We start from the raw sequence: 22,902 nt of genomic DNA, 5'->3' as shown, positions 1-22,902 counted from the left end.
CTTAAGAATTATTTATAACATGATATTTTAAAATTTCACAATTATTTTAAATTATTTATGTTAAAAGTTTTTTATTAAAATACTTTTAATAAATTTTTTATTATTTTAGATCTGAACACGGGCTTATCTAAGCATGCAGATAGCAAAGGAGCGAACCACTTTTGTAACAAAAAATGGTGAAAATAAAAAAGGGTATTCATTATTCTTTTTATTTATTTATTTATTTATTTATTTTTATTACTCTTGAAGGAGGGATAGGACCAGCATAGGCATCTGATGTTGATTAATTCTAATAAAAAGAAATCATCCATTGATTATTTCATATTTATGCCGGGCTTATCTAAGCATGCAGATAGCAAAGGAGCGAACCACTTTTGTAACAAAAAATGGTGAAAATAAAAAAGAGTATTCATTATTCTTTTTATTTATTTATTTATTTATTTATTTTTATTACTCTTGAAGGAGGGATAGGACCAGCATAGGCATCTGATGTTGATTAATTCTAATAAAAAGAAATCATCCATTGATTATTTCATATTTATGCCGTCATCATAATGTTAGAATCGAATGATCTTTAGGCTTATTAGGCCCATCTCATTGAGTTGCTCAACTAAGCGTGCATAATTTGGAGACCCTTTGGTCCTTCAATTAACGTCATAAAACATCTAAAAGTATTTCAAATGCCTAATTTTGGTTCATTTGGACTAAAATCCAAACATTTGGGGCGCCAATAGGGTCATTTTATCGAGACATTAAGTTAGATTATTGATATATCATCAAAAAATCATCTTGATCCGGCACGAATCTCGAGGCAAAATCAAGCCGAAAACTTCAAAAAATAAATCTTGGATCACTTGAACTCTGATTTTAGTGAACTTACAGTCAAACTGAGCATCTCGGAAATACAAACCCAACGACACCAAATTCAACTCAATCCGAGCTCAAATGAGTCCAAATCAAGCACCTGAAGCACTATTAGAAAGTTTGAGCCACAATTTGAGTTACCAAACGGTTTCCAAATATGATTATAGTCGAATCAAGTGGCTCAACGAGAAGAATCCAACGAGCTCAAGATCACCAAATTCTGACATCATTAAGACCTTCAAATGTATGACGAATGGTACACAATCAAGGGATTCAATATCGGTCGTCCATCCGAACCACTCCACCTTTGCCCTTGATTCTCCTCCAATTTACGGGTCATGCCATCCTCAAAAAACTATAAATAGCCCATCATTTCTCTTGAGAGGGGTCCCAATCAAGAAGAAGAAGAGAAGAAGGAGAAGAGAAGAGAAGAAGATTAGGAGGAAAGTAACTCCTCATTGACCACCGCCTCCAGAATTCTACCCGACTTCTGGATGACGTCGGAATTCTACCCGACTTCCAAACGACGCCAGAATTCTGCCTAACTTTCGAAGGACGCCGAAATTCTGCTCGATCTCCAAGTGACGCTGAAACTCTGCCCGACGTTGTAATTGAATTTCAATCCAGAAGTGATTCATTGTAATCTGATCGTCATAACTTTTGCGGACGAGTTAGCCTCTTGTATCTCAAGCAAACACTAGTGGAACTTTTTCAACTGGGCACGGCCCCGTGGTTTTTACCCTTTCCAGGATTTCCACGTAAAAATCCTGGTGTTTCTATTTCTCTCATGTTTGTGTGCTGAATATTCATACAACGCTGAGATGAAAATTTTCTAACTCTATCGCCGCATATATTCTAGCCCGTAACAATTATAAATTTGTTTAAATCAAAATTTGAATGTTTTTGAATTTAACTATAAATGTTTTTAATTCAAATATCATCTCAAATCTATGCTAGTTAGTTAAATTTTATGAAAACGTGTCCCAAGTTTATTCCTTCATTTGAAATTAAAACATTTTGATGAAATAAAAACAGATTTCCCGTTACTTACAAATGTGCTTGAATTTTTTATTTGGAAATAAAATTGACTAACCATATATTTAAAAAGATTTTTTTTTCTATAGGTTATGTATATTTTTTAGCTTCAAAATACATGTGGCGGATGCCTCTTCACAAAAATCCATTCTTAAGGTTATTAAATTAGAATTTCTTCCCCCAATTCTTTATGCACTGCCAAGTATCAAAGCTGATGAGTTTTCTAATATTGACAGAAATTACATGTGGAGTCCGGAGAAGAGAATTGTCTGATTCTGCGACGGTATATAGTAAATATATAATAAATATATAATTTTATTTTTTGTTGTGTATACTCACAGAAGCCGGACGGTTCTCGGTGCACTTAATAATTTCTCTCTAATGTGATTAAACAAATAAAAAACTTAGAACACGCGTACTTGATAAATCAGATCTTGCTGCATGAAAATATAATTAAGTTTAAAAAAACTTATGCTGTTCCTTCTTTAGCGCATATATATATAAAGATCAGAAGCATGCCTAGCTATTCGTGAAGAGAAGAGCAGGTTAAGCAATTGTGGGAAGAAGCAGCCATGGCGATGGTGTCGATGGAAGCCAACGGCGTCAGAGTTAAACAAGTGTTTAAGAAAGTGAGGCCTTATGCGGCCATGGTTTTGCTTCAGTTTAGCATTGCTGTTATGTACGTAATTTTAATGGCAACACTTAAGGAAGGCATGAACCAGTCTGTAATGTTTGCCTATCGTAGCGCTGTCGCTGCTACTGTCATTCTGCCATTTGCACTCTGGTTTGAGAGGTATGTATTGATTAGGTGAAATTATTAGGTGCGGACACCGAATGTCGTCCGTAGCCCAATGAAAATGCGCCACATCATCCCTACTCGGTACCGCGGCTCGGTACTGTTCGGTACCGAGCTCGGTACTGCTCGGTACTGCTCGATACCGAGCTCGGTACTACTCAATACCGAGCTCGGTACTGCTCGGTACCAATCTCGGTACTTCCGGCGGTTCACCTGATTGGCCTCTAGACGGTAAGTCGGAATGCCGCCGGTAACTAAAACCGCCGAAAATAGGCCGCCGGAAATCCGTTTACTATGAGGTTTTTACCGGCGGTTTTTGAACCGCCGAAAAACCTTACAAAACCGCCGAAATCTATCATGAACCACCGAAAAAAACCGCCAATAAGGCGTGGATTTCCTGTAGTATGAGAATATCTGATCATAATTTGATTGGTTTTTTAATTTTTCTCCTTTACTCTGGTGTAGGAATGGGAGACCTAAGATGACAGTCGTCATCTTCATCAAGGTTATGGCGCTGGGAATTCTTCAGTTATGATCGATCACCCCTCACTTCTCATAATATAATAAACAGCCACACATGGTTCTTCATAGAAATTTAATTGATTATCTTCTTTTCTTTAAACAGACCTGTTCTTGATCAAAACTCCTACTTGATGGGAGCCAAGATGACCTCAGCAGGCTTTGCTTCTGCTCTTGAAAACATTAATCCAGCCGTTACTTTAGCCATTTGCCTTCTTTTAAGGTAATTCTTAAATTGAAAAGTCTGAAGTTATATATATTTATATAACCTGAAATCAACTTCACAGAAGAATTTGTTTAAGAAACATTTTTGTCCAATTGAATTAGGATGGAGAAGTTGAATATTCGAAGAAGGAATGGCCTTGCCAAGGTCATTGGAGCCCTCTTGGGTGTGATTGGCGCAGTTTTGATGATTTTATACAAAGGTCCCTTTGTGGAATTTGTCTGGTCTAAAGGAAAAGAGAATCACAGCACTGCAGTTAATGTAAATGCAATTGACAAAGCCACAAGCAGCTTCAGATGGATGAAGGGCATATTGATGATTTTTATTAGTTGCCTCAGCTGGTCTTCCTTTATAGTCCTGCAAGTAATACACAAATTTATTCCATTAATAATATTTTTAAAAATTTTTAAGAATGATTTTTATATACAATTAACTTATTATATACATACAGGCAAACACTTTGAAATCATACCCTGCAAAACTAAGCCTCACAGGAATGGTTTGTTCTGTTGGTGCGGTAGCAAACACAGTGATTGCTCTTGTGGTGGAGCATGGGAGTTTCCGGCCATGGATTTTAGGCTGGGATATGAGGCTTTTTGCCGTGATCTATTCGGTATGATGTGTTAGAATAATTAAATATAATAATTATGTGAGACATCATAATAATTATTTAAGTTTATATATTTAATTATATAAACTATTAAGTTATCCATATATTTGAATTATTGAAATTTAATTATTTATGTTTAAATCCTATGATCAAGAAGAGATAATTTGATCAATCGTTTATGGACCGTTTGGTCAAATAACTCTTATGAGCTAATCCGTAGGAAAAAACTACCGGTCATCTCTCTCTCATTTGAGAGTTAGTTTGTTTCATAGAAAATTAGCTCATGAAAGAAAAAAAGTGAAAGGAAAAAGAGAGAGAAACCGTAGTTTGGAATTCAATGAATTTAACATTAATCAATGTATGTTTTCTTTTGATTAAAAGCTTGTGAAAATCATCTTGTTTAAGATCTTATAGATTTAAGATTTATATAAATTTATGTTCTTCGTTTCGATTTCTTTTACATAATTTGAAATGCGAGTTCTTGCAAGAGTTATAAAACTCATAATGCATGTTGCGAGTTCTTGTAAAAGATAGAGTACTTAATCTTAAAAAAAGTTATTATAAGAATTTGAAAACTTGAATTTTATATGTGATTAAGTTCTTATAAAAATTATGAGAACTCTTAATTTTACAATATGGTCATTAAATTGTTAATTAAAAAATCGAATGCTCGATATCATTTAATAGATCCTTTCTGAATTTACTTGCAGGGGCTAATAGGCAATGCGTTCACGTACTTTATGCTTGGGATGGTGACGAAGGAGAAAGGTCCAGTTTTTGCAAGTGCCTTCAATCCTCTTACAATGATCATGACTAATGTCTTGGGCTCGATCTTCCTAGCAGAAAGGACTGCTCTTGGAACGTAAGCTCGTGCCCAGAATATTTTACCCGAGAGATTATTACGTGCGGCTTCTGAATCGTTCCGAGGTAAATTCGGACACGCCGAGTCATCCGGATGCACCAGACCCCGGATGATATGGCGCATTCGGACGCCGGACGCAATAAATTTTCATTTTACACAGTCCTATTCTCTTTATGCAAATTCTATTAAGCATTGGTAATGTTTCTTTTTTATTGGATACAGAATCATTGGCGCAACTATCTTGGTAGCTGGCATGTACTTCATTTTATGGGGTAAAAGCAAGGATTATTCAATTCAGATGGAGAAGGAAAAAAATATTGGGGGACTTGAGCTGCCTGTGATTGCACCTAATTCTATTGAGGGCCGAGGATCTACATTGAGATCTGAACCCATCTTTATCGATGTACAAAAGTTAAAAACAGGAAATCCAACACAAAAAATGGATATATGTATAGAGAGAGAAAATGATGGAGAGAGAAAGTCATGCGTAAGAGATACGATAGGACCGCTTGAACCCATCATAAATTAAGTGCTACTGTAAATTTTTGTATTAAAAAGCTGTTTTAGAAATCAGTAAAACAACTGTCCCAAATGAAACCTTTGTGACCAATTTTGCTGCAGCTAAGGCAATCATAAAATAATCCAACACAAAAAATGGATATATGTATAGAGAGAGAAAATGATGGAGAGAGAAAGTCATGCGTAAGAGATACGATAGGACCGCTTGAACCCCTCATAAATTAAGTGATACTGTAAATTTTTGTATTAAAAAGTTGTTTTAGAAATCAGTAAAAAAATTGTCCCAAATGAAACCTTTGTGACCAATTTTGCTGCAGCTAAGGCAATCATAAAATATTATTCTCCATTGTTAGCGACAATATCATTATGAATATGGTTGATATTTAGTTGTGTATTTGGTAGCCAATGTATATTGTTGTATAAATGTCTTAGCTTAGTTGGAATAAAATCTATGTGGCGTTAAAGTTTTTTATGTTTTATGCTTTATCCTCTACATAATTCTATTATTTTAAGTCTTCATTCCTTCTATATATCCATTTCACCACATTTTGCCTTTCAACTTCATCATCTGACTCAAATGGCTACTTTTACATAAGCGTTATTGCTGCTATCAAATCAAGCATGATTGGGTATACATTAATGACATTATTATTATTATTATTATTATTTAAGCAATATATACAAGTTTAGATAAAATATGACTAAATATTTATAGAATAAAAAGTAAAATTCAAGGTTAAAGTGATGGGACTGCGGCTGGACGTACGGTCGACAGAAGCGATTCCTCCCTTCTTACACGTACTCGAATTCCCTAGAGGTCCTAAAAAAAGGAGAGTAATAATAATAGATGCAATAGACCTTAAGTAGGACAAATTTTTCCTCCAAAAGATGAAAGAATATTATCTAGAAAAAAAAAATTTCATTAAAAAACACCTCTACGCACTTAATGTCATTCCTTAAAAAAAGAGAAACACTAGAAAGGTTGGGCATCCAAAAATCAATATCAATTTCTTATATATATAATTTTTCTCATCAAGCAATCATTGTGGAAAGCGAGATTTTTTAATCATTTGCACAATAATGCTAAGTTGAAAATTTTAAGTTAATAATCCTTAGGCCACCACTTAGGTTAGGAACGGAGCACTTTTTTCAATTGCGCAAGTTTTTTATCCATTTGCCTCGTGAAATGAAATAAATGAATATATATTTGATCGGCACAAATCTCAAATCAAAATCAAGTTGAAAACTTCCAAAATTAAAATTGGGACCATATGAACTCCTATTTCAATAAACTTATAGCCAAACTGTACATCTCAAAAATACGAATCCAACGACACCAAATTTGATTCAATCCGAGCCCAAATGGGTCCAAATTAAGGATCTGCAGTGCTAGTGGAAGCTTTAAACCACAATTTGGATTACTGACGGTTTCCAAACCTGACATGCTTATAGTCAAATCAAGTAGCTCGATGAGAAGAATCCAACGAGCCTAAGATCACAAAATCTGACATCATTAAGACTTTTAAATGTCAAACAAACGGTTCACAATCAAGGGATTCAACATCAATCATCCATCCAAACCACTCCCCATTTACCATTGACCTTCCTCCTATTTACGGGACAAGCTACTATAGGAAATCTATAAATAGACCTCTCATTCCTCTTGAATAGGGACCCAAAGCCAAAGGAAATAACAGAGAGATCCGAGATCGCTCTTGCCTCCTTGCTCTACCTCGACCACCGCCTAGAATTTCGCCGGACCACCTCCTAACGCTGGAGTTCTGCCGGACTACCGCCTGACACCAGAGTTCTGTCAGACCATCACATGAGGCCCGGAGTTTCGCCAAACCACCACTTGAGGTCTAGAGTTCCGCCGGACCACCACATATGGCCTGGAGTTTCGCTAGACCACCACCTGACCCTGGAGTTTCGTCGGACCATCACTTGAGACCCAGAGCTTCATCAAACCACCCTCTGATGTCGGAGTCCCACCGAGCCACCATTTGAGGCCTAAAGTTCCATCAGACAACCACTTGAGGCCTGGAGTTCCGCAGGACAACCACTTGAGGCCTTGAGTTTTATCGAACCATCCCCTGAGGCCTGTAGTTATTCCGGACCACCACTTAAGTTCCATAGTTTCACCGGACCACCAAATGACGCCAGAGTTCAGTATGACCACCATGTGATTCCTGGAGTTCCACTGAATCACCCCCTGACTTCAAAGTTCCGCTAGACCCCACTTGAGGCCCGAAGTCCGCTAGACAACCACTTGAGGCTTGGAGTTTAGCTAGACCACCGCTTAAGGCCCGGAGTTTCGTCAGACCACCACTTTATATTGGAGTTCCATCGGACCACCACTTGAGGCCTGGAATTCTGCCATACCATCACTTGATGCCCATAGTTCTATTGGACCACCACTTGATGCATGGAGTTCTGCCATACCTCCACTTGAGGCCCAAAGTTTCGCCGGACCACCACCTCACGCCAAAGTTCCATTTAGACACCACTTGAGGCCAGAAGTTCTACCGAACCCCCACTTGATGCCCGAAGTTCTATTAGACCACCACTTGATGCGCGAAGTTTCGCTAAACCACCACTTGATGCCCGGAGTTCCATATTACCATTGCATAATGCAGACTTCTATCAAACCACCATTGGACTACTAACATATGCCCAAACTTCCAAGTGACATCATACTTCTACTAGACCACTAAGTGACATCAGACTTTCATCTACCCTTGACTTCATCCATACGGTTGATATTTATAATATGATCGCCCTTGAGTGCGAATCAACCCACTGTAATATACCTAAGCACTAGTGAAATCATTTCAACTGGGCAAGACCCCATGGTTTTTCCCCTTTCTTAGGTTTTCCACGTTAAAAATCTTATGTTCTCTATATGTGAGATGGATATTCGTACAATGCTAAGATGCATTATTATAAATCTATAATAGAATTGATCGATAGGACTTAATCTCCTAATCTTTAAGAGAAATTGATGCATCACTAAGATAAAGGTCAAGAAAAATATCACAAATTGAGGCCCTACATGATATTGGTATCAGAGACAAGGGCTCTAAAGATGTCGAGGTCCAAGAGTTTAAAGGAACACATCACTCACTATAGAATTTAAAATTTTTTATGTCTGCGGGATCTAATTTTTTTCAGGAATGGAAGAACTCAATAAAAAAGAAAAATACCCACCACAACAACATATTCATATCAAATATAAACGGTGAAGAATTGAGTTAATTCAAGTTTCTTTCCTTAGTGTTGGGTCAGCTTTTTGGTATGTCTTAGTAGCTCTATTCTTTGGGATAGCTTGGGTGATAGTTTCCCATAAAATAATAATTAGAACCATGTCCAAAGTACTGTCTTTGGACGAATCATGGGTTTTCCCCTTCTATCCCACCACATTCTCCATGATATTGGTATGAGCAAAGCAGATCCACTGCTGAGGATGTGAACGTAAACCATGCAATAAAATAAATAAGAAAAAAAGAAGAAGAGGAAAGTAAAGTACAATAGGATTTAACATGAAAAAACATGAAACCGCGAAAAAAAATCTTGGAGCCGCACGTAGAAATTTACTATGAAAATTCAGAGAAATAAGTACATGACTCTCTTCTCTCTCACTCCCTCATTGCTTCTATATTCTCTAACATCGTTCTCACACACTAAACATGGAAGATTCAAACCATAAATTGGATGACCAAACAATTTCAAAATGTAACATGCTTATTGTCGAATCGAGTGGCTCGATTAGACGAATCCAATGAGCTCAAGATTGCCGATATCGTTTAGATACTCAATAAACGGTCCATAATTAAGGGAGTCAATATTGGTCGTCCATTCAAAACACTCTCAACATGTCCTTAATCTTCTCCGTATTTATTGGTCATGCCATTCCCAAAAAATTATAAATAAACCCCTCATTCTTTATTGAGAGAGGACCAAGCAATAAAGAGAAGGAAGAGAGGAAAGAAAGAGAAATCAAAATTCTCTTACCACCAGACTCCTCGACCACCACTCGGAAATTGATCATTGCAAGGCTTTTGCAGGACTTTTACCTTGCCAATGACTGTCGTCGGACTTCCGTCCAACCACCAGCTATTACTGGACTTTCAACTAAGCACTAGATATTGCCAGACTTCCGCTCGATCACCAATTAATGCTGAATTTACACGCGGCCACCGACCATCGTTGGACTTTCATCTGAAACCAGTTAATCACTAGATTTCAACCTGACGGTTGACTATTGCAACATGATCATCCTTAGCTTCAAGAGCTAGCCAATCATTTGTAATCTATTCAAATACTAGTGAATTCATTTCAACTAGGTGTGACCTTGTGGGTTTTTTCCTTTAGGGTTTTTCACGTAAAAAATTCGGGTATTTCTATTCTCTCTATTTGTGAGTTGGATAGCATTTTAAATTATTTTCTTAAGTATTATGTTCAGGGTTGTCTATTCTTTTCTTTGATTGAAGATAAATTTAGTGTTAGTTAGACTATTAGCTGTTAACCTGTTGAACTACTTAGGTTGTCAAACATTATTGATTATTGTTAAATGACAATTAGTAAAAAAGATTTTTATTTATTTTGATTGGTGAACTGTAATGATTTGCATATGACAAGACATTTAACTATTTTTGTAATTCTAATTTAGCCTTGGACTTCATGTTTTTGAGTTAATTGTGCTTAAAATTAATTTCAAACAACCATTGCTTGGTAGAGAGACAGAATTTTTTTTAAAAAAAAATTTGCAGAAGGATTTTTAACAAAAAATTTTGAGTAAAATTTTTGGCAGATTTTTTTGTTAAAAATTCATCAAAAAAATTTTCAATCAGAAATGCATATTTTCGATGAAAATTTACCCATTTATGACAAATTAATTCTCCTATAGTGCAAGGGAATTAGTATGGGTCATCCAAATGAGTGTGTTTGGGATGTGACTAAATTTATCAAAATGATATTCTTAAAATTTAGGACTTGACCTCTAATTTCTACATAAAATGGGACTTGCAGGCTAGACTAGAGGAGAGAGCTCAAATACTTCATAGGGTTTTGCCCGATCATTGTCAAACCATCATCATTTGACCATAATTGCTGGACTATTATCATCTGACTAGAACCATTGTTTGATAATCAAATGTCAACGATCATCATCAAAATAATAGCGCATTTGAACACCATTATTGTTCGACCATACAACTGTTTGGCCACTAAATTTTACATGTTACCATCATATCATTTACATTTGATTATCATGATCAACTATGATAAATTGACTGCCATTGCTCTGCACTCTATAGACTTTTGTTGTTTGACTACGATCCTTCAATCAATGTTGCCTAACTACAGTCTTTCGATCTCTTTTGTCTGAGTATAATCCTTCGACTATTCTCACGGGATTATGATCACTTGATTATTGTCACAAGACTAAGATCTTCTAACTACCATCACTCGATTATAATTGTCTAACAACAATTGTCTAATTATATATGGTCACCCTTCCATGGTTGCACAACCCTTGTATTTTGACCACATTCTCCTAGCTACAATCCTTTAGCTATCATCCCTTAAATATATTCCTTTGAATACTATTGCATGATTATAATCCTCTGACCATCATCATCTGAATATAGTATTCTAACCAATATTGCCAGACTTCGATCCTTTGATCTTTATTGCCTGACATTGGTCTCTTGGCCATTATTACCCAAATATAATCCCCCAACTATGATATTTTGACCATCATCATCATAAGACTATGTGTTAATATTTTTGGTCTAATTTCATTTTAGTCTTAGGTGTACTTTATTTAAGCTTTTACTATGTGTAGCCATGTAGTCTATAAAAAAGTTGCAAGAGGACATAATGGAGACTCCTCGCCAAGCAATATGCCAATAAAGAATAGATTTCTTATTTCCTCTACCTGGATTCCTCCTCTCTCCCTACCCTATCAAAGAATCTCAAGAAATTGGTATCAGAGCTTGGTGGAGGAGGAAGGTGTTATTGTCCAAGAAAGAAAGCAGGCATCGTGCAGGATCGGGATAGTTAGAAAGGCAGCGGGATTCCAGTAGGCTTGGTGCTACAAATTGGAAGAATGATGCACGCAGACAATGAGCAGGAAGAGGCACACATGGCGCTATGCACGAAGTGCATGCTAAAGATGTGTAATCATGATTTGGTGTCGGAGACAAGTGCGTGCAGGTGTTGCACGTGCATGGCAGGTGGACAAGTCATGGGACATAGGAAGCTGTACGTGAGGGTGAGGAGGCTAAGGCTGGGGTCACATAGGGCAGGTGATCATATCAGGGTGGAGGTCACAGGCGTCGCTTTCATGCATGGCAATGCGATTGTAGGGTGCATTCAATGACAAGCTGGCATGGAGGGCATAGAGCTGAGTTGGAGCATGGGTTGGGCCACTTATAAGGTGCTATCATAGGCGAGCAGGGCGTGTGGGGAGGAAGATCGAGGTGCGGCTGATGCGCGTAGTGCGGGTGCGTGGGGTGCGAAGGATGCACATGGGGTGCAGCGGACGCGTATAGAGTGAAAGACGTGCAGGGTATGATAGATGTGTGAGGGCGTGGGTCAAACGCGCTCGAGGCGTTGTGCTGGCGTGGGCAGCCGCATGCGTGGAAGCGGGGTGTGGGTGCTGTGAATCAGACACAGGGCTCTTGGTGGAGATATAGGAAAGAGAAGATTGGGTTGAATCTGAAGGAGACAGAGATTAGGCTTGGGCTCCCGAGGTCGGATTAGCCGGAACAGATTGACAACATTTGGCTGAATCTTGGTATGCCGAGGGGGATTGTAGCTAAACCAAGTTGTATATATATATATATATGAAATTGGTCCATGGTGGATATTGTTATACTTCTCAAAGTCTCCAACAAATGAGAGAATTTTCATAAGACTCCAACTAGACATCAACTCCTTACATAAGGTTATAATTATGATCTTAAAGTTTAGTAATTGTCTAAAGATGAGCCAATTTTCACCAACTCGAGATGGAGTCCTAAACTATAATAACTTCAAAAGTCTCGATATTATTTAATAAAATGACCTCCCATAAGATTATAACTAGATGATAGCATTTTTAAATTACTTAATCATCATCACTCTTAGTAGAGCTTTAGAGTTGTATAGGCATGGAGCTTAGAGTTGGCTCTATATGTGTAGGCATAGGGAGGATCGAGCACCCAAACTATTTAGTCCAGTGAAGCAAGCATTGACTAGCTCTTGTTATTAAATCCAACGAACCAAGGTGGGCTTTATTATAGACAATGAAGAGATATGAGTAGTTTAATAAACATTTAGACTAGCTTTTATCAATTGCTAATCGCCCTGGAAAAAGTTACTTAGGAAAATTAACGTGATTTGAATTGTCCAATGTCCTTTATAAATAGCAAGTAACCACATCCAGCTTTTCTCTGTTCATTGTAAAGGGATCGGATATCTAATAGGAATGTGCCATATTGGGCTTCCTGTCAGCTTGAAATGGAATCATATAATTCATATATATATGCCTCTTCTACTTGTTTAATAAGTTAATATATGCACTGACTGGTTAGTCGAAAGAATGTTGATGAGAAAGTAATTAGACTACCATACAGCAAGGAAGGGGGGAATTGCTCAAAATACTACAACAACAACAACATCAAGTTTATGTCTCACTACGTTAGGTTGGTTACATTAATCTTTTTTCTCCATTATGTCCTGTTAAAAGTCAAATTCTCGTTTAGATCTAATAAAGAAATACCATTTCTAATATTTTCTAACCAAGTCTTTTTAGGCCTGCCTCTACCTTTCTTAACATAAGTCAAATTTTATACATCTATTTTCTTAACTGGGTCATCGGAAGTCCGCCGTTTTATGTGACCAAACCATCTAAGGAGATTCTCAAATTTTATCTTCCACTGGAGCTACTCCAATCTTTTCACGTATATGGTCATTTCATATCCTATCTCTAAGGGTAAAGCTACGCAGCATTCTCATCGATGCAACACTTTGTATTATGCTTCTCTTTTAATGGCCAACATTCGGCACCATAAAGTATTGTAGGTCTCACCACCATCTTATAGAATTTCCCCTTAAGTTTGAGGAGGACTTTTCTATCATACAACAAGCCCGATGCATTCCTCTGCTTCAACCATCCAACTTGAATTCTGCTAATAATATTCCATCTATTTCACAATCACTCTATACAATAGATCCAAGATATCTAAAACGTGCACTCTTATTAATGACTTAATCCCCCAAAGGCACAATCACCTCAATAAGTCAATCACTACTAAAATTATACTTCATATATTCAGTTTTAGATGTACTAAAGCACAAAATATTTATCTTCGAATGTAAGGTCACTTGATGAATAGAAGACTGAGAGCATCGATGAGTAACATAACTTATCCAGGCTGGAGATTGTGTCATTCAACTATGACTTCATTTGGGACAGCTTTTTTTCTGCTTCCTAAAACAAGTTTTTAATACAAAAATTAAATTTTTTGTGCTAAAAAATTGCTTTGAGTAGCAGTAAGAAAGCTGTCCCAAACAAAGCCAACGATTGATTAGTGCTTAGGAGCGCTTTCAAGAGTACAACATTATTAACCTTGACTGGATTATGATCATCGAAAGTAAGATTAAAATCATCGAAGAAAAAGAAAGTGTTGGAGAGAAGGAAGTTTAAATAGTTCACTTATTCAAGGGCTCTTATTATAACTTATGACTCATTATTAAATGGCATAGGTAAATTGGTTTGAAATATATTTGTCATTTATATTTCTTTAAATAAATAAACAACAAAAATATATTTAATCAATTAGGTATACCATTTGCATACAAAGACAAAATTTTCATTTAAAATTACACAATATTACAAATTAAAATATTCTTGTAGAGTTAGAATTAATATAGGATATGCTCCTATTCTTTAATTGGCTGCTCAAAATATCTTCTAACAACTTCTGCTATGGTCGTAATCGTGTCCATAAGTTTTAAAAGGACCTTTTTCTTTTAATTTATTTCAGAAAGAAACTCCTATTAAATTAATTGTATTAATCGTATAGAAAATAAATTTTTAAAAAACTACTACAAAAAATATAAAAATTTCAAGAAGAAATAAAATAATCAAATAAAAATTATTATTACAATTTAAAAATCAAAGCAGGAAGAAAACTGTAAGAAACGAAGCTTAATTCTTTGTAAAAAATGCATAAGTTGTTTTTGTCTTTTGCTTTGCATATTATTATTAGCCTAAAATTGCATACTTAGACTTCTACACCATTTTTTGTAAGTCATTTCATTCTCTTTACAAGCTTGCATTTAAGCATAGAAGGAAATGTCAAGAACATTTTCACTATCAACTAATGTTAGAAAGCATTAAAGAACTACACAACATAACTCATCCTCAGTGAACACACAAAAAATAGAGAAGCCAATGCACATAAACAAGGCAAGTTATAGATAGATAGAAACACTCATCATTTTACCAATGTCATGGAGCTGCTGAAGCCAGGCGAAGCTCATTAAACTCATTCAATACCCACTCTTCCCCTGTGCGACCTCCAAGCACAAGGGCCCTTGTTCCACCAACAACACAGGTGCTATGTCCCCAGGCGAATTTTGGTGGCTGCCCAGGCACATTAAGCATCCTCCATGTTGGTTTTTCTTCCAATGGATCGATCAAAAAGAGCTGAGAAGGCGAGTGTAATCCGGCAATGGAGCCACCGAAGATGATGATTCTACCGCTAGGCAGGCTCACCGCAACATGATCGAGTCTCGGCGGCGGAGTGGCTCCTGGTAAACCATTTGTCTCCAATTGCCTCCATTGAGGCTCATCTTCTCCTAAATCAATCACATAAGCATCACATGATCTCAACCTCAGAGAACCACTCTTTGCCATTCCACCAAACATTAGAATCTTAGAACTCCCATAAACCGAGAGACTATGGCCGAGTCTGGATGGTGGAATCCATTTGGAAGGGATTTCTTTCCAAACAGGCTTCTCCTTGCTGAAGTCTAGTAGGAAAGTGTCGCTAAGAAGAACGCCGGCATCCGTGCAACCACCAGATACTACAAGCTTAGAGCCATCGAGGGTACAGGAGCTGTGCCAAGATCTGGGTAGGGGAGGAGTCTCACCTTCCACTTCCTTCCAGGCCGGTTGCGGGGCGTCGAGATCAAGCACAAACACATCGTTTAGTAATCCATGTCGTCCGCATCCGCCAAAAACTACAAGCCACGAATCATTCAAGCATGACAATGTATGCCCCCATCTTCCAGGAGGGGCAGACGCTACCTGCACCTTGCACCATTCGGGATTCGCTGCTTCGAGATTTAGGACAAATGTGTCATCCATTGGTTGCATGTTGATTCCCTCCCCACCGAATAAGACGAGCCTGTTTCCTACCGCACAAGCACTGAAATTGCATCGCGATGGTTTTATCCTTCCTCCTACTGTAAATTTCTTCCATGTCACTGCCTCAAGTGTGGTCAGCTCTCTCGCAAGTCGGCCCCATCCTACACTCTTGTTTACCAGCTCCAATTTACCAGTGACCTCTCTGCCCCAAGCGTTCTGGCACACCATCTTCCTCAAGTTCTCATTTTTTGTTAGGTTATGCATTCTAGTGCAAACTGAACCAACAGAAGCTATATCGCGGGGTGTCAAGCGAGATAAGATGTTGTGGGCTAATACTTCATCAGATAGCTGAAGAATGCCACAGTGCTCAAGAGGATGTTGGCTCCTACAACTGAGTTCAGATGTAGGAAGATTCATCTTGTCAAGTTTGAATTTGCATTGGGATGTTGGCTTGTAAACTGGATATGTCACATTGTTGAGGTCTATGGTTGATTCAAAGAAAAGTTGAATGCCAATGATGTGTGTTATAATGCCATCATCATCAGCCATAGGCATTAGCCTCATCCTGTTGATCAAAGGAGTTCCATCTTTTCTGAAATTAAGAAGCTCACCCTGGAATTCCACTCCTTGCTCTAAGCATCTGTGGATTTCACTCACAACCATGGGATCAACTAAAGGGTGTCGTCTTTGAGCCCACGGGTCGCGGGATTGCAAGAATCGGCTGAAAGAAATTTACATTAGGTTGATACCAAAGGGAAAGCAGATAATCTTCATTCTATTTATTTAGGCTAGATTTGGAGGTTAGGAATTTGAGTTAAAGGAAATGTAAAAAGAGTTGAAAAGCTTAATCAGTGATTGCAAATTCATCTCAACCATAACTATAGGAACTTTATTTTATTTTATTTTTTTAAATTTCACTGAATCCAAATCAAACTTCACAAGAGAGAAATCGAAAATGTAAAAGGAAAGAGGATACAGAGAGAGGATCAAGAAAATGTCTGGAAAGTTTTATTATCTTTCGTGTCTCAATACATAGCAGCTGTAGGTATATATAGCTTTGTTCATGCCGGCTAGGTACACTTGTCATAATACAATTGGTTTGTGATACAAGTTGGTAAATATATTATGTGCTCTTAACACACAAGAGAGACATTAGAGGGTAAAATATCAAATGATTAGTTTTCATATTTGATGTTCTTCATTTCTGAGAAACTCAATATTTAAAACTGAACTATGGTAAGTCAAAAGCCAAAACAAAAACAGAGATGGGAAATGGCTATTAGATAAAACTGTAAACATCTCCCATTGCAATGGCAGCATAGATTGTAGAAAGAAGCTCCCACTGCTGCAATGCAGATGTAGCTAAATTTCCGAAGGGCAGATTACTGTTTCCAACGTCATTACCAGCGCAATTGAACTAAATCCTAATTTAGCAACACCAAACTAGCAAGTTACAAAAAAAAAAAAAAAAAGAACAAACAAAATAAACATATCCATTTGAGAATAACTAGTAAATTATGCATCAAAGAGACAGGAAGAAAATTTAGTATAATTCAGTAAATAAAAAGAGCCCGTTAAAGAACACTTGAAATAAAAAGTCAAAATTTTTAATTTTTAGATCTCAAACAAAGCAGTGCTGATGCGCAAGGAATACTAATAGCTTCCAATGGCTAGTTCATAAAGCTTCATATACTTCTAAAAAACCCAAAAAAAAAAAACTCACATGAAGACTACAACTAAACAAAAACAAAAGAAAATCTATTCTATTCCCCCAATCCCAAAGGCCTAAACAGACAAATTAGAAGATAAAACAAATCCAACCCTAAAAAAAGTTCAGATTAACATAAAATGATTGTGAAATTAGTCCCAAGATGAGATCTTTGAACCAAAGCAAAGTCAATAAACCAGAGCAACAAAATTCAGTGAAGTCAATTACCAGTTCCGGCCGAGAACCTCATCTGCGCGGTATCCAGTGGCCTTCACGAACACGGCGTTGACATATATGACTGGGAAATCTGGCTCCAGCGCGTCGGCGACGACGAAAGAAGCCGACGGACAGATCTCCGGCTCATAGCAGTAAGGTCTAAGAACCTCCGCCTCCTCCTCCTCTTTCTCTTCTCCCACTTCCCAATCCAGCTCATCCTCTACAGACCATTTCAGGCGCTTCTTCTCAAAGATCTCACATTGGCCGCCATCTGCTCCTCTTCCTTCGATTCCCATCTCCCTCTCTCTCTCTCTCTCTGTGTGACCGAAAGTCACAAACTTTATAGAAATGGAGGGTGAATGGAGGGGTAAGCGCCAAATTAAGGGGAAGAACCGTATTCTTATTACAAATATCTCGACTGGGGACCGCGACATGACGTGCCTTCTGCTCCCTCAATGAAATTGTGGGCCATCGAGGGCACGATGTGGCCCTTAACTCTTTAGCTGGAGATAAATATCTCAGTTCGTTGCAGGATATTTTTAAAGTAATTCTGAAGCTTTTCTTGCGTTTTTTTACATATATTAATTTTCTAAAGCGCTAAATTGGACGTCCTTTGATTGAAAATTTGTAAATTTTAGGAGTAATAATTCTTTCATCTGATAATAAAATTATATATGAAGTTAGATTTTTTTTTTTTTTTTTGTCATAGCGATACATTATTTTGTTTGATAGGTTGCATAAGTTATGAAGATAAATAAAATAACCAATTTTTTTAGCGAGAAGTTGAATAAGTTATTGACATTAAAATTAAATAATTTTGTTATGGGGAGTTAGAAAAGAGCTTTAAGATTATAAATACAATTCCCAATAACTAATATGATGCAAAAGATCATGAAAAATGTCCTATTACATCTTAGTTATAAGATAAAGAGGGCTATATAAAAGTTACATTTAGAAATAAAAAATAAAAATGTATAATTTATGGTATAACTAGCATAAACACATGGTATAGTTAGTAAACCCTAGTCCTCTAGATGTAGGGGCGAGTTCATAGAGGCATTATGTTTTAACCGCTAAAGTATCCCCTCTGATGAAAATAACTGCTAGCAGAGAACTAATTCACTTTGGAAAATCGTTTCTAAGAGTAGTAAGGTAAGGGATCAGTGGAAGAACTAGATATACTATAAAGAATTCCCAATTCAGGGAAAAAACTAAGCTTAAAAACTCAAAAGCATATAATATTCATTAATGATCAATTCTACTATAATACTTGCATATTTCCCATGGAGCGTACAATAAAAGCAAGCTCACGAGGGCTCACAAGCTCACCGCAAAAAGATCCAGTCGACGACTAACATGATCATAGCCATAGAAGAAGAAGGCATTCCCTTTTCCATTTTTCCCTATTATTATTATTATTATTATTATTATTATTATTTTCTCATGGAGAAAAGACTTCAACTAATTAATTTCATTAATTAATGACAAGAGCTTTTTTTCCTTATAATATATCCCAATGTTTTCTATATTTGATGTGGAACATCTTAGCTAAAGTTCTCATTATGAATAACTTATCTAGTTGTTACATGTTTGTTACATGAAAAGTCTAGAATGTTATATGGCAAGTTTATATATGCTAGTATTGTATTAGGAAATGATGATGAATATGGTGATATTTTGAAGCTCTTAAGCTTGTGTTGGTTTTCTATTTGGTGTTCCTTCTTGAAGATTCAATTTTTCCACTGATCCACTATATTAGTTGACACCAGAGCTTGAAACTTGAAGAAATATGGACTGTCAAAAAAGATGGGCTTTCGACAATAATTAAAGTTGAAGAAAATGGGCGGTAGACGAAAACTGACGCCAAATAAGATGGGTAGTCGATGACAATCGACGTTGAAGAAGATGGGCGGTCGCCAACGATCTACGCCACGAAGCACTTTGGGAAGCTCAAGTGGATGCCCTAATTGATTTAATAGATGATTTATTGTCTAATTTCAATCAGTCCATAAAGAGATGCAAAGAACATCTGCATCCATACTAGTGCCTTCACTCCTCTTCACGCGATTGGCCCCACTCCAGTACAATTCCACCCCCACTCTGCTCTTGTCTAACTTCCACTCTGATGTTGTGATCCCCAGCCCGCCACCGTCACGAGGCCATGCCCATATATCCCCATCAAACTGTTACCACAACCAAGCACATCCCGTCCCAAACTCTTCTTCCGCTCCTGCTCCCAGTCCACTCTGGCGATCCCCTACTTGATCACTCAATCTGCAATCAAACTACTACCATCATTTGTAAATCCCTCTGTTCCAACACATAACCCATGATCTAGATCCTGATAAGTAACGCTTTGATCCACAAAGTAGAATCATACAGAATTTGGTTGTTTCGGCTAAGAGAGACAGGCATGATGATTGCGATCTAGAACTTGACAAAGTAGATGCCACTATTATTGTTGAAACACACATTTCTGATTCCGCCTCCTCTTCCTCTTGCGCTAGACCCGTGATCTCGCATCTGGCATTGATCCTGACCTCCTACGATCCGACTCTTAACACTCTGGTTCAGATTCAGACAACATAAAGATTATGGTGGCAGCAGGACTGAGCACAAATATAAATGCAGCCAAAAGTTAGAACTAAATCTAAGCAAGTAACACTCCTAGTGATGTGCAAGTAATTGAAAATGGAAACATGGTGATTTTGATCCAAGTCTGGAGGAATATAACCAACAACTTCATCAAAGAAAATGTTCTTGGTAGAGGAGGATTTGCTGCAATTTCTGAGGGTGAGCTACACGGTGGCACTATGATTGCTATTAAAAGAATGGAGTCTTGTGTGATGGTATCAAAGGGTGGGTTTGAATGAATTCCAATCAAATATTATAGTTCTCGTAAAAATTAGACGTCGAAACTTCGGTTCACGCCTTGGCTACTTCTTGGAGCAGAAGAAAATATTGAGCATTTCCTTGAATGTAGCCAGGGGGGTTGAGCATATGCATAGACAGCATAGTTTGACTCATCAAAATTTTATTCATAAAGATTTAAAGCCCTCCAATATTCTTCTTGGAGATGAAATGAAGGCCAAGGTGTCTGATTTTGGGCTTATTAGATTAAATGATGGTAAAGGATACACTGTGGAGACTAAACTTGCAGGGACTTTTGGGTATGTTGCTTCTGATTATGTTGTGACTAGTTGCGTGACCACCAAATCTGTCGTCGACACCATCTTCAACTTCGTTGATGACCAAGAAACCCTTGTAAGAATAACCACATTCATCGAGCTTGCCAACTACTACTGCGTCCCCGAGCCACACCAGCTCCCGAATATGGGCCATGCCATCAATGTCCTATCCACTAGATCTAGAAACGGTCAGATCCTAACATGGTAGAGCTGTATGCTTTTATTTTTTTAACCACCAAGTTGATTTTATTCACAATAATGATCTTATTTTGGTTGTGGGGAATGATATGATTGCTTAGTCTGGAAATTGCAACAAAATACTAAATGATGGTTTTGGAACGATTTTCATGTTGAGTGATTTTCTAAAATTAAACTCTCAAGAAGAAGGATATGCTAATTCTCAAAGACGTAAAATCTTCGGCCTATGAGGTTTGCTTATGTTATCTAAACCTACCTCCCTATCAATGACGCCCCTCTACCGAGTCGTGCTCTTCTGATGTCAATGGAGTATGATGTGGAACATCTAAGCTAAAGTTTTCGTTATGAATATCTTATCTAGTTGTTACATGTTTGTTATGTGAAAAGTCTAGAATGTTCTATTCCTAGTTTATATATGCTAGTATTGTAGTAGAAAAGATGATGAATTTTTTTTGTTACTTTTTATTTTAGAATGGATGATGAATATGGTGATATTTTGAAGCTTTTAAGTTTTTGTTGGTTTTCTATTTGGTGTTCCTTCTAACAGATATATTTATTCCACGGATCCACTACATTAATATATATATATATAAACTAATGCATATTTAGTACTTATTATTGTGGCTTTAGCTTTTTCTTTTTGGGGAAATTACTATAGCTTTAGTCATCTTTTTTTTCTTGCATTTAAATTAATAAAACTAGTAATTATTTTATTTTTAAATATCCAGATAGTTAGTCAAGTCAGCTTGCCAACTCCCGAGTCGAATCTTTCCAAGCTCGAAGTCGACCTCATTTAACAGACAAGTTTGAGCTTAAGCAGGAGTTCGAGCTTGTAGCTCGATAAATTTGGCTCGCAAGCTCATTATTAAATTGAGTTCGAGGTAGCTCACGAGCCAGCTCGGCTTACTTACACCTCTAGCTAAAAGCTTTTTAGATTTGTGCCTCTTATAACTAAATCGAGCATGTCAATAGTGGGTGGGTTGCTTTGAATGTGAATAGCTATTATGGGCAAGCAATCCCTGTCGAGGCAAGTGATCTCCTGGGTTCAAAGTAGTTTAGATGATTCCTCATGCTTTCATTCCTCTAGGGGAGAATGGTTGTGCATTCATGAGCTGGCGCCAATCAACTTACAACAAGGTCATATTCCCTACTTTTACTATTTCAAAAAATAAATATTTCACAAAATCCAAATGAGATATTTCATAAAAATCAATTGCTCAAAGCGATTAATTGATAAAAAAAACAGGATACTCTCATTAAAATTTGGTTAAAATAAAATTTAAATTTCTTTTTGGCTTCCAAATAAGTGTAATATAATAATTTATCAGATATTAATAGCTTATTTTGATTTAATGAATTATTTTTTTATGAATATTTTGTTTTTGATTTTGAAAAAAATGCATATTCAAATACAAAAGAAGAATTAAGAACATATTGATCTAAAATGTGATGTCAAATTTATATTAAAATTTTATTGAGGCATATATATATATATATATTTCATTAATTTCTCGCTCATAAAAAAATTATTTATTTATGTTATGGCCGGGAAAAAAAATATATCTTGTGCGAAGAGAGAAGATGGGTTCGGATGGAAAAAAAATTGTAAAGTCATTATATTTATTTTAAAATATTTAAAATAGGTCAATAATTAACTTAATTTAATATTGTACTTATTTTTATTAAATTATAGATTTTGATATAAATTAGGGATTTTAAAGCTTTAATATTTAGATAAGAGAATTTTGGATTTAATTTGGAGACTATGTGAACTTCATTTAAAAAAAATATGATTAAAATGTAA

At 36.7% G+C, this 22,902-nt stretch overlaps 3 protein-coding genes across 3 annotated transcripts; 2 read left to right on the top strand and 1 right to left on the bottom strand.

The window, feature by feature from the left end:
* The first annotated feature begins 2,471 nt into the window (after nucleotides 1–2,471).
* LOC110094678 (WAT1-related protein At4g08290-like) lies at nucleotides 2,472–8,094 on the top strand. Its single transcript, XM_020819965.2, has 8 exons — nucleotides 2,472–2,692; nucleotides 3,161–3,223; nucleotides 3,321–3,437; nucleotides 3,542–3,800; nucleotides 3,889–4,050; nucleotides 4,758–4,909; nucleotides 5,132–5,312; nucleotides 7,750–8,094. Exons 1-8 carry the CDS (start codon nucleotides 2,472–2,474, stop codon nucleotides 8,092–8,094), a joined length of 1,500 nt encoding a protein of 499 aa, XP_020675624.2.
* A 6,641-nt stretch (nucleotides 8,095–14,735) lies between these two features.
* On the bottom strand, nucleotides 14,736–18,081 carry LOC110094672 (adagio-like protein 3). The gene is made up of 2 exons (XM_020819959.2): nucleotides 17,725–18,081; nucleotides 14,736–16,509 (listed from the first exon to the last, which is right to left on the bottom strand). Exons 1-2 carry the CDS (start codon nucleotides 18,006–18,008, stop codon nucleotides 14,928–14,930), a joined length of 1,866 nt encoding a protein of 621 aa, XP_020675618.1. The 5' UTR covers nucleotides 18,009–18,081; the 3' UTR covers nucleotides 14,736–14,927.
* A 2,330-nt stretch (nucleotides 18,082–20,411) lies between these two features.
* LOC110094677 (receptor protein kinase TMK1-like) lies at nucleotides 20,412–21,108 on the top strand. Its single transcript, XM_020819964.1, has 2 exons — nucleotides 20,412–20,505; nucleotides 20,606–21,108. The coding sequence occupies exons 1-2, from the start codon at nucleotides 20,412–20,414 to the stop codon at nucleotides 21,106–21,108; spliced, it is 597 nt and encodes a 198-aa protein (XP_020675623.1).
* The last annotated feature ends 1,794 nt before the right edge of the window (nucleotides 21,109–22,902 follow it).

Source organism: Dendrobium catenatum, unplaced genomic scaffold (genome assembly GCF_001605985.2).
Source record: "Dendrobium catenatum unplaced genomic scaffold, ASM160598v2 fragScaff_scaffold_1284, whole genome shotgun sequence".
NCBI classification, from domain to species: Eukaryota; Viridiplantae; Streptophyta; class Magnoliopsida; order Asparagales; family Orchidaceae; genus Dendrobium; species Dendrobium catenatum.
Note: the sequence above shows the minus strand (reverse complement) of the source record. Positions and strands in the feature narration are given on the sequence as shown.

Excerpts from the sequence above, each read along its gene's own strand:
- LOC110094677 (XM_020819964.1), top strand. The coding sequence starts at position 20,412 with ATGGTGATTTTGATCCAAGTCTGGAGGAATATAACCAACAACTTCATC. Across the intron at positions 20,506-20,605 it reads ATTTGCTGCAATTTCTGAGG|TTCTCGTAAAAATTAGACGT; the intron begins GTGAGCTACACG and ends CAAATATTATAG.
- LOC110094678 (XM_020819965.2), top strand. The coding sequence starts at position 2,472 with ATGGCGATGGTGTCGATGGAAGCCAACGGCGTCAGAGTTAAACAAGTG. Across the intron at positions 4,051-4,757 it reads TTTTTGCCGTGATCTATTCG|GGGCTAATAGGCAATGCGTT; the intron begins GTATGATGTGTT and ends ATTTACTTGCAG. Across the intron at positions 4,910-5,131 it reads GAAAGGACTGCTCTTGGAAC|AATCATTGGCGCAACTATCT; the intron begins GTAAGCTCGTGC and ends TATTGGATACAG.
- LOC110094672 (XM_020819959.2), bottom strand. The coding sequence starts at position 18,008 with ATGGGAATCGAAGGAAGAGGAGCAGATGGCGGCCAATGTGAGATCTTT. Across the intron at positions 16,510-17,724 it reads GAGGTTCTCGGCCGGAACTG|CCGATTCTTGCAATCCCGCG; the intron begins GTAATTGACTTC and ends AATTTCTTTCAG.